The sequence below is a fragment of the Pantherophis guttatus genome, chromosome 12 (assembly GCF_059756535.1).
Source record: "Pantherophis guttatus breed Tessera chromosome 12, ASM5975653v1, whole genome shotgun sequence".
Classification (NCBI taxonomy): Eukaryota; Metazoa; Chordata; class Lepidosauria; order Squamata; family Colubridae; genus Pantherophis; species Pantherophis guttatus.
In genome coordinates this window covers 13474005-13488365 of record NC_142074.1, presented here as the reverse complement: position 1 = coordinate 13488365, position 14361 = coordinate 13474005, and the positions used below count along the sequence as shown (strand labels likewise).

The window sequence follows — 14361 nt, the reverse complement described above, 5'->3', positions numbered from 1 at the left end:
TGATTTAAAAATCAGGTTTTTTTTAAAAAAAAATGGATTTTGCACCTGGTACGTAACACGGATGTGATCATCTTTGCTTGATCGCTCAGCCAAATTCTACTCCTGTCTCTTCGCAAAAGAGGATGCTGGCTGGGGAATTCTGGGATCTGAAAGTTGGCCAAGGTTGAAAAACCCTGGTGTAGGTTACTGGGAAATGCCTTCTCTCTTCCCTGCTGTTTTTTTTCCTTTTTTTAATTTTTTTTTTACATATACAGCAGTGGTCAAAATTGTGGAAACCTTTTGGAAAAAGTATATTTTTGAGGTTTGATGGCTAATAACACCATTTTTTGGGGGGGAGTTTCAAGATAATCATATTCCACTGGTGGAATGGCCTGGGAATAGCCCAGACCTTCACCCAATTGAAAATCTATGGAGCCGACTAAAGAAACTTGTTAGTCAGAAGCGACTCAGCAATAAAACCCAGTTAATAGAAGCAATCATTCAATCTTGGTTTCACATTAGAACAGCTGCAGAACTAAAAGGCTTGGTTCACTTCATGGGAAGACGTTGTAAGGCTGTAATTCATGCTAAAAGGTTACCCAAGAAGTATTAACTGACATGGTGATCATTTTTGTATATCTCGTTTTTTCTAGGTGTTTCACTTTTCTTCTTTATCCTGTAACTGCTATTCTAATAGCAAATCCTTCATAAAAGTTATTGCATTACGTTCTCGATTAAATTATCTTTCCACTGATATATAATTTTATGGTACTACTAAAAAACAGAAATGGTGTTATTAGCTAGTTTTAGAAAATACACTTTCCCCAAAAGGTTTCCACAATTTTGGCCACTACTGTATGCATTACTGCTTTGCCTCTTAAAGGATGGAGATCCAGCAGCGCAATGCCCAAAGAACTTGGGGTCGTTATGAGAAACAGAAGCCCCCCCCCCAATTCTCAGACTGCAACTTTTTTGTCCGTTCTGAAGGTAGCTTGTTCCTTCCTTAGAGCCGAGACAAGCAAAGTTCAGAGTCCTGTAGCATGCCCAGGAAGCAAGTAATCCACACAGATTAATTATTTAAAAGAGGGGGGGGAAAGAAAGCAGCAGGATAAAAGGCTGATTAAAGTTCAACGAACCCCTGCCGAAGGGAATAATTCTCTAGAGGCGTCTCACTTAAAAACAAGAGAGCTGGTATCTTTGAAATCTTTGCTGGAACCCAGGCAAGAAACGGTTTTGTGGATTCTCACCTGCCCTTGAAGTTACGTCACATTGCTGGGCTGCAGATTCTTGTGGGGGAAAAGCTATTTTAAGTGGCTTCTCTCTTTCCTATTCTTGGAAATAAAACAGAGACTATACTGAACACGCTGCAGCCCTCCTCAGGAACCACTGCAGAATTGATCCGTGCTGTTTAATGCATCCGTTCTTTCCCAAGAACTCCCAAACTACAGATTCCATTTCTCTCCCCCTTTATTTATCTTTTTTTTGCCCCTCCTAGTGGATCTCTTCCAACTTTTGACTGCTTGCAAAGCCGATAAAAAAATTGATCCCGGGAAGCTTTTGCTAGCTAGGTGATCTAGTGGCAGCTCAGTTCAGGGAGTCGTCTTTCTTGCAGAGATGACTGCCATGCTGGTTTTATTTTCGTCTGTTTATTTATAGTATTTATAACCTGCTTTTCGACTGGTAAGGCGACAAGGATGGCTTTGAGAGCAACAAGAAGAAAACAGATATTATTGTTAAGTTTACAGCCTATAGGGCAACGCAAAATAAAAAAAGAAAGAAAGAAAAAGAAAGAAAGGAAGCCAGTTGGGGAATGAAAAGAGGAAATTGTCACACATGATTGCATGTTGTGCAGATGTTATGAGTAAGAAATACTGCTGCCTCTGTAACACAGTCAGAGGTTGTTGGTAATTTCCTCCTGGCTATCTGGAATGGGTTAATTTCCTGCAAAAGAAGTTGGTAGAAACAGATAGTCAAGGAAGCATGGAAATACAGAGGCTCGGGTGAATAATATTGGTGGGGGAAGGGAGGGAAGAGAGGGGAGGCAGGGAAGGAAGGAAAGGAAAGAAGGAAGGAAAGAAGGGCAGGCAGGCAGGCAGGAAGGGAAGGCAGATAGGCAAGGAAGGGAAGGGAAGGGAAGGGAAGGGAAGGGAAGGGAAGGGAAGGAAGGAAGGAAGGAAGGAAGGAAGGAAGGAAGGAAGGAAGGAAGGAAGACAGGGAAGGAAGGAAGGAATGAAAGGAAAGGAAAGAAGGGAAGGGACAGGAAGGCAGACAGGCAAGGAAGGGAGGGAGGAAGGAAGGGAAGGATGGAAGGAAGGCAGACAGGCAAGGAAGGGAAGGAAGGAAAAGGAAGGAAGGAAGGGAAGGCAGACAGACAGGAAGGCAGACAGGCAAGGAAGGAAGGGAGGGAAGGGAGGGAGGGAAGGAAGGAAGGAAGGCGAGGGATGGAGGGACTTCTCTTGAAATGGTATGAAGAACTTGTATTGGAGTTTTTCCAGAGTGGATCAGATTCTCCTTATTGCTTCTAAATCCATGTTTTTCAAACTTGGAAGTTTTACGTAATTTGTGTGGACTTCAACTTTCAGAATTCCCAACCAGCCAGCCAGATCCGAGTTTGATTTGTATCTAAATATGGATCATCATCTTCTAGACTTTCACAAACGTTAGAAGGAAACACTGTAGGTTAGGTATTTGTCACGAGCAACCTCTCCCTGCCATATTTTCCTTCAGAATTTGAATTTGTATAACCTTTGCTCTTCTATATTCAAAATTAACGCTATTCATGAGATCCAAATCAAGTTGATGGACCAACTTGGGTTTTCTTGATTCGCTTCCCTCCCAACAGATGTTTGTCAGAGCTCAATTTAACTACGACCCGCAGAAGGACAACCTCATTCCTTGCAAAGAAGCTGGTTTGAAGTTCCAAACCGGAGATGTAATTGAGATTATCAATAAAGATGATAGTAATTGGTGGCAAGGCCGGATAGAAGGTTCTTCCAATGGCTCGGCAGGGCTTATTCCATCTCTGGAGCTTCAAGAATGGTAGGTCCTGCTTGCTTGCTTATTATTTATGCCTTCAAGTCAGTCTTGATTTTTGGTGACTGCCTGGGCTAGTCTATGCAGTTTTCTTGGCAAGGTTTTTCAGAAGTGGTTTGCCGTTGCCTGCTTCCTAGGGTTGAGAGAGAATGACTGGCCTCAGGTCACTAGCTAGTTTAGTGCCTAAGTTGAGACAAGAACTCATGGCCTCTTGGTTCCTACCCTGGTGCTTTAACCACTCTACCAATTATTAGCTCTCTAATTATTAGCTTGAGAAACTTTCTGCAAACTGATCCCTCCAGAGAAGTGGAGGCCGGGCTGACCAGCATGGCTGAAACTGACTTTGAATTCTGTCAATTCCCTCCCCCAAAAACCTTGCTTGGCTTCACTCTTATGGATGCATTCATCCCATCATCCACAGTAGTAATTGAGTTTAATTCTTGAAGGTCTTTTCTAAAAGGCTTTTAAATGTGAAGTAAGAATATTGCCATTGAAGGCATATTAAATGATGTCACAGATTAAGAGATCAAGAGTGGTGCGGTAGCCTAGAGGTGGAGCTCTCGCCTCATAATCAGGGAGGCTGTGAGTTTGATCCTAGGTAGAGGCAAATATTTCTCTCTCTGGGCACAATGAGAATTTATCTGCTAAATATAACTCCGCATTGGCGACAGGAAGGGCATCTGGCCAGTAAACATTCAGCTCCATTCAGTTGCCCAAACTTCACCCCGCAAGGGATTATGGGATGGTAAAATGATGATGATGATTAAGAGAGAATCACATTTTGGCAGCCAAACAGGAGAAGGTTCATTGGTCTCTGCCAGCTATCTGCTGAAGTTTGATAGATGAAGATACCCAGGGCCACCTTGGGCTGAACCCCAGTTCTTGAGCTCCCCCTTTTGTACTTGATATACCCAACTTAGTCCTTATTTGGTGCCCTTCTAGCAGCCATGGCACAGATTTCAATCTATATATATAAAACCGAAATACCACTCACGCATCATCATCAAGAAATCTCCAAAACCGTAAAGTCTACAAACTTGAAATTTGGCACATACAGTATGTTCTTCTTGGCTTCTAGGTGCTTGCTAAGAAAGGATTTTTCAAAATGACCATCAGATCATTAGTATTTCTTATATTATTGTTAGCATGCTCTGATGCTGAGGAGTTAGACGATCTACTCCCCCTCCCCACCCGAAAAAAACTCTGTCCCAACTGCCACTTGGGCGTGGGCGTGGCCAGCGTGTGACTCATCCGGCCTGCGGGCTGGGAGTTTAGACATTCTACTCCCCACCTGAAAGGGAGAGAAGGGGATAAGATAGAAGAGGCCTCTGTGATTGTAACTACTCATTAATTTTGAAGCTGTAAGTGTCGATTTATCAAGCCCGATCACATAGTTTCGTAGCGGAGCACGGGATCCAGCGGATCCCTTGATAAAACCAACAGAAAGCCATCTTCTCCCTCTTTCCCCGCCTTTTGAGAATGAGAAATGGGATGAGGTAGTAGCCATTTGTTCCGAAGATTGACCGCTCTCACTGAAACCTTCCTGCAGGCGTGTTGCGAGCACAACCCAAGAGAATCAGTCCGAAGGCCAGAGCTGCACCCCTTTTGGAAAGAAGAAAAAGTGCAAAGACAAGTACTTGGCAAAGCACAGCTCAAGTAAGTCACAACTTTCGGTGTTATGATGGGTCCTGCACAACACCAGGTCCCTAATGCACTTTGTGGCTGGGTTTGCACAATATTTTGGGGCCAAGCCAATATACGTGCCTAGTTTAACCTGCTAGTCTAGTTTAGGGTGTTAAGAGAGGGATTCGCACCACAAAGCTAACCACAAACTACTTAATCCCTTTATATATGAAGCCAGCCTTTGCGCTGGATGATGGGGTAGAGCAGCTGTTATACACTGGTTTTACTGAGGGGTCGTTGTGAGATTGGGATGGAGAGGTGGAAGACTAGACACTTGGAAATCATTGGAAAAATTTTTTGGGAGCACTGGTTTGTGTCGCGTGGGCTTCAAAAATTTTAGCAAGAGGTTCTCTGCCTGGTTGCTGGGTGGGCACGGCCATAGTGGGGGTGGCCTAGTTGGCCTCCTGCACCATGGTGGGGTGGGGGACATTTTTGCCCTCCCCAGGCTCCAGAGGCTTTCCTTGAGTCTCCAGGAGGGTGAAAACAGCCTCCCCAGGCTCCAGAGGCCCTCTGGAAGATGGAAATGGTTTCCAGCCTTCCCGAACTTCCTTGGCCCATTTTTCACCCTCGCCAAGCTTCCGCACGCACCCTGCACTTACCTGTATCCAAAATGGGCCGCGTGGGGACTCCTGGGAGAGGCGGGGCAGGGTGGGCGGGGCCAGCCAGGAGTGGGATTTGGGGATTCTCCGAACTGCACAGAATCGTAGCTAGAGGTTCTCCCGAACCCCTGCGAACCCCCAGCAGCCCACCTCTGGTTTGTGTACATGTATACAACTTCATGTATACATCATCACTCTCTGGCAGCCTGCTCCAAAGAGCCCTCAGTTAATGGAATTCTGTTCACATGCCTTCTGTTGGGATAAAGTTGATGCATAGAAGACTGTGGGGCAGTAGATTGAGAGGCCGTACAGTGAAAAATGGGACACTCACATGTGCCCCTTGGCCAACTATGAAACTGAGTAAGTTCAAGAACGCCACATGTTCCATCAGGACTGCATATTGGTTGTGTGAAGGCAGGACTTCTCTTGAGATGGTGTGAAGAACTTGCATTGGAGTTCTTCCAGAGTAGACTAGACCTCTATGTCAGTGTTTCTCGACCTTGGAAAGTTTTAAGAGGGGTGGACTTCAATTCCCAGAATTCCCCAGCCACCAAAAATAATAAAAAAATCCTTCCTTTCACCTGCCATGTTCCTAAGATTGTTGTAGTGGTCCAATCTGTTCATTCCTCAGCCCTGTCATCAAAAACTCTATTCTCCCGTGAAAGACAATTTTCAAATCCAGTTCTATAATCGGAGCAAACAAACAGTTGAAACAATGCAGCGTGTTCCTGAACATCACAATTGCTTCTGGTTGGCCTGTTTTTTCCAATTAGTTCATCCTGGTCTTGTCTGCAGCATCCTGTTTTCTGTTGTTTTTTGAACTGTCGGTGCCAGAAACTGCCGTTAACTTTTTTTAATACTCAAAATCTGTTGGCCATTCCTAAAGCAGCAAACCCGTTCATTCTTAGGTTAGTGGGCTTGCTGTGTCAAAAATTCCATTGTGTTGCAAAGTCCTGCTTTGTTGATCCGAGTCAGGAAAGAGGTCGGTGATCCACACAGCCACAATTTCTCCAGCAGAAACACCCCCCCCCAAACTTTATGATTTGGATAAAGCACACAAATTTGCACGCGGATTGAAGTTTCCAACCACTGAAGTTCTCCAGAACATTAAAGGAGATCACACTATAACACAACTGTAGGTTATTTGTGGGATTCACAGCCTTCTGGAGTTTTGTCTAAACTCTTTCTCGTTTTACTTTTAGTTTTTGACCAGCTTGATGTAGTATCTTACGAGGAGGTGGTCCAACTGCCAGCTTTTAAGCGGAAAACTTTGGTGCTTATAGGTAATGAAATCACATCTCACTCTGCTTCTTCAAATGTTAAATCAATGAATCCCTACAGTTCTAATGTTTTAAATAACCAAGTTAAGTATCAGAAAAGAACACACACTTTTTTATTCACTCCTACATTAGCAATTGGTATATTAAAATATAGGAATTACATATTTAAACTCCAGGTGGATAATATTACAGCCCTTAATTTTTAATTTTTTTATAATTTATATATTTTTGATTTATATGCCACCCTTCTCTGGAGACTCAAGGCGGCTTACAGTGCGTTAAGCAATAGCCTTCATACTTTTGTATATTTATACAAAGTCAGGTTATTGCCCCCACAAACTGGGTCCTCAATTTACCTACCTTAGAAAGGATGGAAGGCTGAGTCAACCTTGAGCCTGGCGAGATTCGAACCTGCAGTAATTGCAGGCAACTGGTCTTAATAACAGGGTGCTTTAGACCACTGCACTACCAAGGCTCTTAAGAGCTTTCATGAAGAGTAAAGTTGCTTGAAACTAACATCAGCTTCTTGTCAATATGAGATGGGGAAAACAGATAAAAATAACTCTCTTTGTGATGCCTGACTTATTTTTTTTTCTTTTGGATTAGGGGCAAGTGGTGTTGGACGAAGCCACATTAAGAACATGCTGCTCAACAAATACCCGGACAAGTTCGGATATCCTGTTCCATGTATGTCTGTCCACATGAATATGTCTACTCAATATGTCTCTTTGAGAGGAGACACTAGATCACTGTTTTTCAAGTTTAGCAACTTTAAGATAAGGACGTGATGGCTCAGTGGTTAAGACGTTAAGCTTGTCGATTGAAAGGTCGGCAGTTCAGCAATTCGAATCCCTAGTGCTGCCTAATGGGGTGAGCTCCCGTTACTTGTCCCAGCTTCTGCCAACCTAGCAGTTCGAAAGCACGTCAAAAATGCAAGTAGAAAAATAGGGACCACCTTTGGTGGGAAGGAAACAGCGTTCTGTGCGCCTTTGGCGTTGAGTCATGCCGGCCACATGACCACAGAGACGTCTTCGGACAGCGCTGGCTCTTCGGCTTTGAAACGGAGATGAGCACCGCCCCCTAGAGTCAGGAACAACTAGCACATAAGGAACCTTTACCTTTACCTAGTAAAGTATTTCTCAACATTCAGATATGCGGATTTCAACTTTTCAGAATTCCCCCAGCTATTCTCCAAAGCACCTGAGGGTAGGACAAGAAGCAATGGGTGGAAACTAATCAAGGAGAGAAGCAACTTAGAACTAAGGAGAAATTTCCTGGCAGTTAGAACAAATAATCAGTGGAACAACTTGCCTCCAGAAGTTGTGAATGCTCCAACACTGGAAGGTTTTAAGAAGAGGTTGGATAACCATTTGTCTGAAGTGGTGTAGGGTTTCCTGCCTAAGCAGGGGGTTGGACTAGAAGACCTCCAAGGTCCCTTCCAACTCTGTTATTCTATTCTATTCTATTCTATTCTATTCTATTCTATTCTATTCTATTCTATTCTATTCTATTCTCTCCTATCCTATCCTAATAAGGATTCCAAGAATATTACGGTTTTATTATAAAGTACATTGTCAAAATCTTGAAAGTCTCAAATGGTATAGGGTCTATACGGTCCCTGCTTGAGCAGAGGGTTGGACCAGAAGATCCCTTTCAATTCTGTGGTTCAATTATTCTGCCCAGGTTTTTTTTTGTCTGGTCTGATACTGAACATAATCAAGGTGGAGTTATTTTGAATTTCTTTCTCACTCTTCCTTCTATTTCTGGCCCATACGATTGCTTCTCCACTTCTTAACTACTTAAAAGCCTGGAAGTCTGTGTCTTTTTTTTTTTTTTCCATCTGGAAAAAAGAATAAAAAAGCTTAATTGGGATGGTGGAGAATGTTTGGTAGCTATCTCCAGAGGTTTTTGGATTGGCCATATTAACCCTACCCAAATTCCACAATTAATCCGGTCAAGATTAGTTGAGCTGTATTTCCACTCAAGTGCTCTGGAACCCAGATTTATAAAGACTTCTTGGGTTCACCATCTCCATGTAGATGCTACTATTCACTTAATTGCATCCTCCAAATTCCTCCATAATTTAGGCAGGCTCTATGGCAGTGTTTCTCAACCTTGGCCGCTGGACGATGTGTGGACTTTAACTCCCAGAATTCCCAGCAGAGCTGGCTGGGGAATTCTGGGAGTTGAAGTCCACACATCGTCCAGCAGCCAAGGTTGAGAAACACTGCTCTATGGTGAATCACCCTACTGCAATATTGTTACGCTTCATTAATTTTCACAGATACCACTCGGCCCCAAAAGAAGAATGAAGAGGATGGAAAGAACTATCACTTTGTCTCCACAGAAGACATGACAAAAGATATCTCTGCTAACGAGTTCCTGGAATTTGGAAGTTACCAGGGCTATATGTTTGGCACCAAATTTGAAACTTTGCACAAGATCCATCAACAGGGCAAAATTGCAATCTTGGACATTGAGCCTCAGGTAAGGAGGAGCCGTTTGTTCGTTTAATCAGCAGGTTAAATTTTGTCAGCATCCTTCTTAACTCCACTAAGAGAAAGGAAAGAGGGCAAAAATGTACCGTATTTTTCGGAGTATAAGACGCACCTACCTTTTTTGGTGAGGAAAAAAAGAAAAAGAAATCTCCCTCTGCCTCTGAGCAATTTTGCCTCCTTGCAGCAAACAGCAAACAGCCTGCTTTATTTTCATCTTCATTTTCAGCATTAGCACAAGGGGGAAAAAAATCTGCTCCAGCAATTTTCCTCTTTGCAGCAAGCAACAGAGCCCTGCGCAAAACAGCCGAGAGCAAGTCAGCTGAGAGTCAGGAGGCCGATCCAATCAACTTGTGCTAATTAGGTTGTGCTGAAGCTGAAAGGAGCTGTTTTTTCTTGCTGTTTGCTTGCAAGGAGGTAACTGCTGTGAGGCAGAGGCCAAAGGGTGGGGGCCAGTGGGTGGGCGGGGCTACATTCGGTGTATAAGATGCACCTAAATTTTCACCCCCTTTTAGGGGGGAAAAAGGTGTGTCTTATACTCTGAAAAATACGGTAAATTTCAGAAACATTGAGCAGAAACAAGTGGACTGTATTGACACATCAGAACCAAGAAAAAAGATGGAAGTTGGTGTCTAAAGGTTGACAGGATAAATCTGATAATAAATAAATAAATAAATAATGGCAAGAGGGCCAAACTTTTGTTAATCTGAGATCTTCCGTTGCTCATCCAAGCAACTTCATCTAGCAATGAAGCGTCTCAGATGAATAAAGTTTGGCCCAATTGTCACGATTCAAACTTTAGACACCTTTGGCCTGGATGGTTGAGTCTTCTTTGACGTATGATAGAAGTGGAGCTTTCCATTTATTCTTCCTTAATTGGGAAATGACACGGAAAAGTGATCCAAAACACCTGGGGAAATTGATGTGGCTTCGGTCAATAGAAGACTCCACTTTCCTTTGTATTATCTCCGACTCTGTAATTTTTATTCAGATCGACATTTCTAAGAGGTCAGAATCAAGGATCATGCAACTGTCGCTTTGTTTAAGCAAGAATGGAAATTAACCATATCCATGTCCATTTGCTCTTCAAAATCTTGAAGTGTAATAGGCAGTCCTGTAGTAAATTGGGGAAATAGGCTATCTTTTTGATTTAAGGCGGAAATTTACTCTTTCTCTCTTCCTTTTGACAGACACTGAAAATCATCCACACTGCCGAGTTTTCTCCGTTCATTGTGTTCGTTGTTCCTCCAAAGCAAGCTGATCAGGTATCTAGCGGTGGGGCCTTAAACGTTAAATTATAAATGCTCTTCTGGGATTAATGAAGAACTCTCCTTCCTTAATATTTACCGTATTTTTCGGAGTATAAAACGCACCTTAGTTTTTGGGGAGGAAAATAAGAAAAAAGCTGATTGGTGGGTGGATCGGCCTCCCGGAATACCCCCAATCAGCTGTTCCCAGAGGTAAATTTTAGCAACAGGTTCGTTGATTGTGAGCTCTGTGCCTTGCTTTTTTTTCTGCCTCTGAAACTTCTTTTCAGAAAAAACTTTTTTTCCTGCCTCTGAAAGCCTCCAAAACAGAGCTTCAGTAAAAAAAAAGGCCTCTGAAACTCTGTTTGGAAGCTTTTTTTTCTGAAGCTCTGTTTGGGAGCTTCTTTTCGGAAGCTTCATTTCTGATGCTTTTTTCAGCCTCTGAAACCTCCGTTTGAGAAGCTGGGCGGGTTACATTCGGAGTATAAGACGCACCCACATTTTCACCCTTTTTTGGGGGGGGGAGGTGCGTCTTATACTCCGAAAAATACGGTAGCTCTCTTTGAGCATAGCTTTTTACTCAACCCTTCCTCCATGAGTGCATTATCCGTACAGAACAGATATAGCTACCTGAATTTCAGCAATTCCTGGTATATAACCTAAAACCTCTTCATTGTTGTGATCTTTGGAAGATTTTGTCAACTATAGCTTAGTTTATTTATTTATTTATTTATTAGTTCAATTTATATGCTGCCTTTCTCCAGAGACTCAGGGCTTCTTACAATGCATTTAAAAAAAAAAAACAATATAAAAACATTTAAAAATTAAAACATTAAAACCCATTCACACCATTCATGGCCAGATCTCACAAAATCGCAACAGCGAGATCAACAGCCCCAGGTCTGCCGGAAAAGCCAGGTCTTCACCGCTTTTCGGAAGGCCAACAGTTGAATAAAAGATGCACACACGGATTATTACAAAAGTCGAAACACCTTTTTTGAGTTTTTTGGAAATCAATTACAGGTAATCCTAGACTTACAACTGACTGCGTAGAGACAATTAGATATTTATACACTGGTTCCGAAAACTATATATATATATATATTAAACCAGTTTGAAATGCATCCGTAGATAGAAGACAGAAAGAGGAGAGTTGCCTTATATAGGCCGATGGTCTTCACAGATGTTATTTTTTTTAGCTGAGCGTCATTTCTTAACAGTAAAAAGGTAAAGGTTCCCCTCGCACATACGTGCTAGTCGTTCCCGACTCTAGGGGGCGGTGCTCATCTCCGTTTCAAAGCCAAAGAGCCAGCGCTGTCCAAAGACTTCTCTGTGGTCCTGTGGCTGGCATGACTCAACGCCAAAGACGCACAGAACGCTGTTACCTTCCCACCAAAGGTGGTCTCTATTTTCCTACTTGCATTTTTCACGTGCTTTCGAACTGCTAGGTTGGCAGAAGCTGGGACAAGTCACGGGAGCTCACCCCTTTACACGGCACCAGGGATTCAAACTGCTCTTTCAATCGTCTTAGCCACTGAGCCACCGCGTCCTGTTCTTCACAGTACTTGTAAGCATAACATCTGCAGGCCGTGGCCTCACCCTTGAAATTTTCTTTTCTCTGCAGATAGAAACCTTGCAACAGCTTCAGAAGGATACAGAGGCCATCCGGAGCAGATACGCCCATTACTTTGATTTGGTGTTGGTGAACAACGGTGTGGAAGAGAGCCTTGAGCAACTGCAGGCAGCTTTCGATCGGGCATGCAGTTCCCCGCAGTGGGTGCCAGTTTCTTGGGTGTACTGAGCTGGCAGCACTACTTAGGCCCACCTCACTGCAGCATGTCGAGGACAATAAAAGGATCAGCCTCTTCCCTGCTCTATGCTTCTGCCCAATACACAACCTTCTTGGAGCTACACCATCGCCTGTTACTGCCAGGATGAGAGTCCGGGTCCTTCCAGCTGTAAACATCCTCAGACGAGCATCTATGATGCGGCTTGCTCCTTCGTTGTTCTGTATTCCCATTTATTTGCAGATGTTAGCAGCAGGGGATGGTCCAAGAATATCCTTCTTCCGCAATCAATAAGGTTTTAAACAGGGATACCAAGAACATGTTCTAGGTAAAAGCCATAATGCCGTAAATGTTAAGAGCTGTGTTTTAACAACAACGCATTTTCCTGGTTTTCGTTTTTTCCCACTTGTGACAAGAAGCGCATTCCAAACCTCTGCATGAATGAGATTTACTCCTTCACTCGTCTTTTTGGGGAAGGGCAGAGAACTCTGAACTAATGTTGGATGTCCTGTTCAACTAGGAGCGGTTTTGGAGTTTTTTTGCTTCCGTCACAAGCGTTTGTTCTACCACTGCACCCATGCACAACACCAGGGAGGGTACGGCCCTCAAATAACTACCTTTGTAACTAACAGGGATAAGAAAAAGGGAGCACGGATGGCCAGGTGTTAAAATCCCATGCTCTTGGGATGCCAAAAAAAAAAAACACAATTGAAACAAACGTGCAATAGAAACATTCGGTTGAATCCATTACAGGGAAAACTTTTAACAAGCAGCAATAAAATACGATTCAAAAACGTGACTGGGGAGTCTCACTGTACCCGTTTTTTTTTTTTTTTTAATGAACGTTGGAAACGGAAGGTAGATTTTGACGTAGGAGGCATGTTAGATCATGGTGGAAGAGAACTGAAAGCGGTAGCAAACATAACGGACTAATCAATGTTATTCAACAGCAGAAAACTCTTGCAATCCGATGAAATACGGTGCAGCTTGCAGTGTCTGATAGTTGCTATCAGACCACAGGTGAAATGCTCCCGGTTCGGACCGGATCGCCTGATCTGGCAGTGTTGGCGGCGGGTAGTTCGGAGAAACCGGTAGCAAAAATCCCTGCCCCCCCCCATGCCCAGCTGAGCCGCGCAATCATCAGAGGCTTTTTTTTTTAATTTTTAAAAGCATTTTTTCCTACCACCTCTTGGGCTGAAAAAATGCTTTTAAAAGTAAAAAAAAAAAAAGCCTCTGATGATCGTGCGGGCTCAGCTGGGATCATCAGAGGCTTTTAAAAGCATTTTTTTTACACAACCTCTTCGGCCGAAGAGCTTGTAGAAAAGATTTTTAAAAGGAAAAAAAGCGTCTGACAATCAGGCAAGTCAGCTGGGATTGTCAGAGGCTTTTAAAAGAAAAAAAAACCCTCTGACGATCAGGCAACTCAGTTGGGCCGAAGAGGTTGTAGAAAAAATGGTTTTAAAGCTTTTTTTTTTTAAAGTTGGCCATGCCCACTCAGTCACATTACCCCACCACCACAGCCAAGCCCACAGAACCGGTAGTAACAAATTTTATATTTCATCACTGTATCAGACTTATGAAGAAGCGGAGAATAGTTCCTCTTGGTTAAGGTATATTGCAGTTAGCTAAACCAGCAAACACTGCAGCACTGTTTCTCAATCTTGGGAAAAAATTTAAAATGTGTGGACTTCAATTCCCAGAATTCCCAGAATGCTGAATTCATGACATCATGAAAACTATGGCAATACTACCGTTCTCAGCAACATGAACGTCAACGAATCTTGCTGATGAGATATAGGCAGTCTTTACTTAATGACCAGTTGAAGTTATGACAGACCCCCTCCTGCCAAAATAGTACAAATGACCTGGTTTTGGGAGTTTTTAACAGCCCTCCTGCAGTCACGACTTCATTTCGGATGCTTGGAACCTGGCTCGCTTTTCTAGACAGCTATAGTGTGCTAGTGACACGAATTTTTTTCCCCCTTTTGCTAAAAACTCTTTTTTCTGCCAAAAAAATGCTCATAGAAATGTAGTCTTGCTTTATGACAGTGGTTTCTCTTAACCATCATTGAAGAAAAAAAAAAGGCTGTGAAATTGAGTTGGTGTCTCAATTTATGACGGGAATTCCAGGCTCCCATTATGGTTATAATTTGAGGACTAAGACTATGAGAACGAAAATGGGGGGGGGGGAATGGTACCATTCCTCCGGGCCTCTCTTCATCTCCCAACTGCTGTCCATTTCTCCCTACAGTCTTGCA

General features: G+C 43.1%; 1 protein-coding gene across 1 annotated transcript in view; it reads left to right on the top strand.

Annotated features, from left to right (window-relative positions):
• MPP1 (MAGUK p55 scaffold protein 1) overlaps positions 1–12902 on the top strand; it is a 37907-nt gene extending 25005 nt beyond the window's left edge. The window contains exons 6-12 of the mRNA XM_060692105.2: positions 2822–3018; positions 4562–4668; positions 6497–6577; positions 7181–7261; positions 8859–9061; positions 10260–10334; positions 11941–12902. Of these exons, the coding sequence (XP_060548088.2) occupies positions 2822–3018; positions 4562–4668; positions 6497–6577; positions 7181–7261; positions 8859–9061; positions 10260–10334; positions 11941–12117 (921 nt within the window). The 3' untranslated portion in view covers positions 12118–12902. The remainder of the gene's footprint in view (positions 1–2821; positions 3019–4561; positions 4669–6496; positions 6578–7180; positions 7262–8858; positions 9062–10259; positions 10335–11940) is intronic.
• The last annotated feature ends 1459 nt before the right edge of the window (positions 12903–14361 follow it).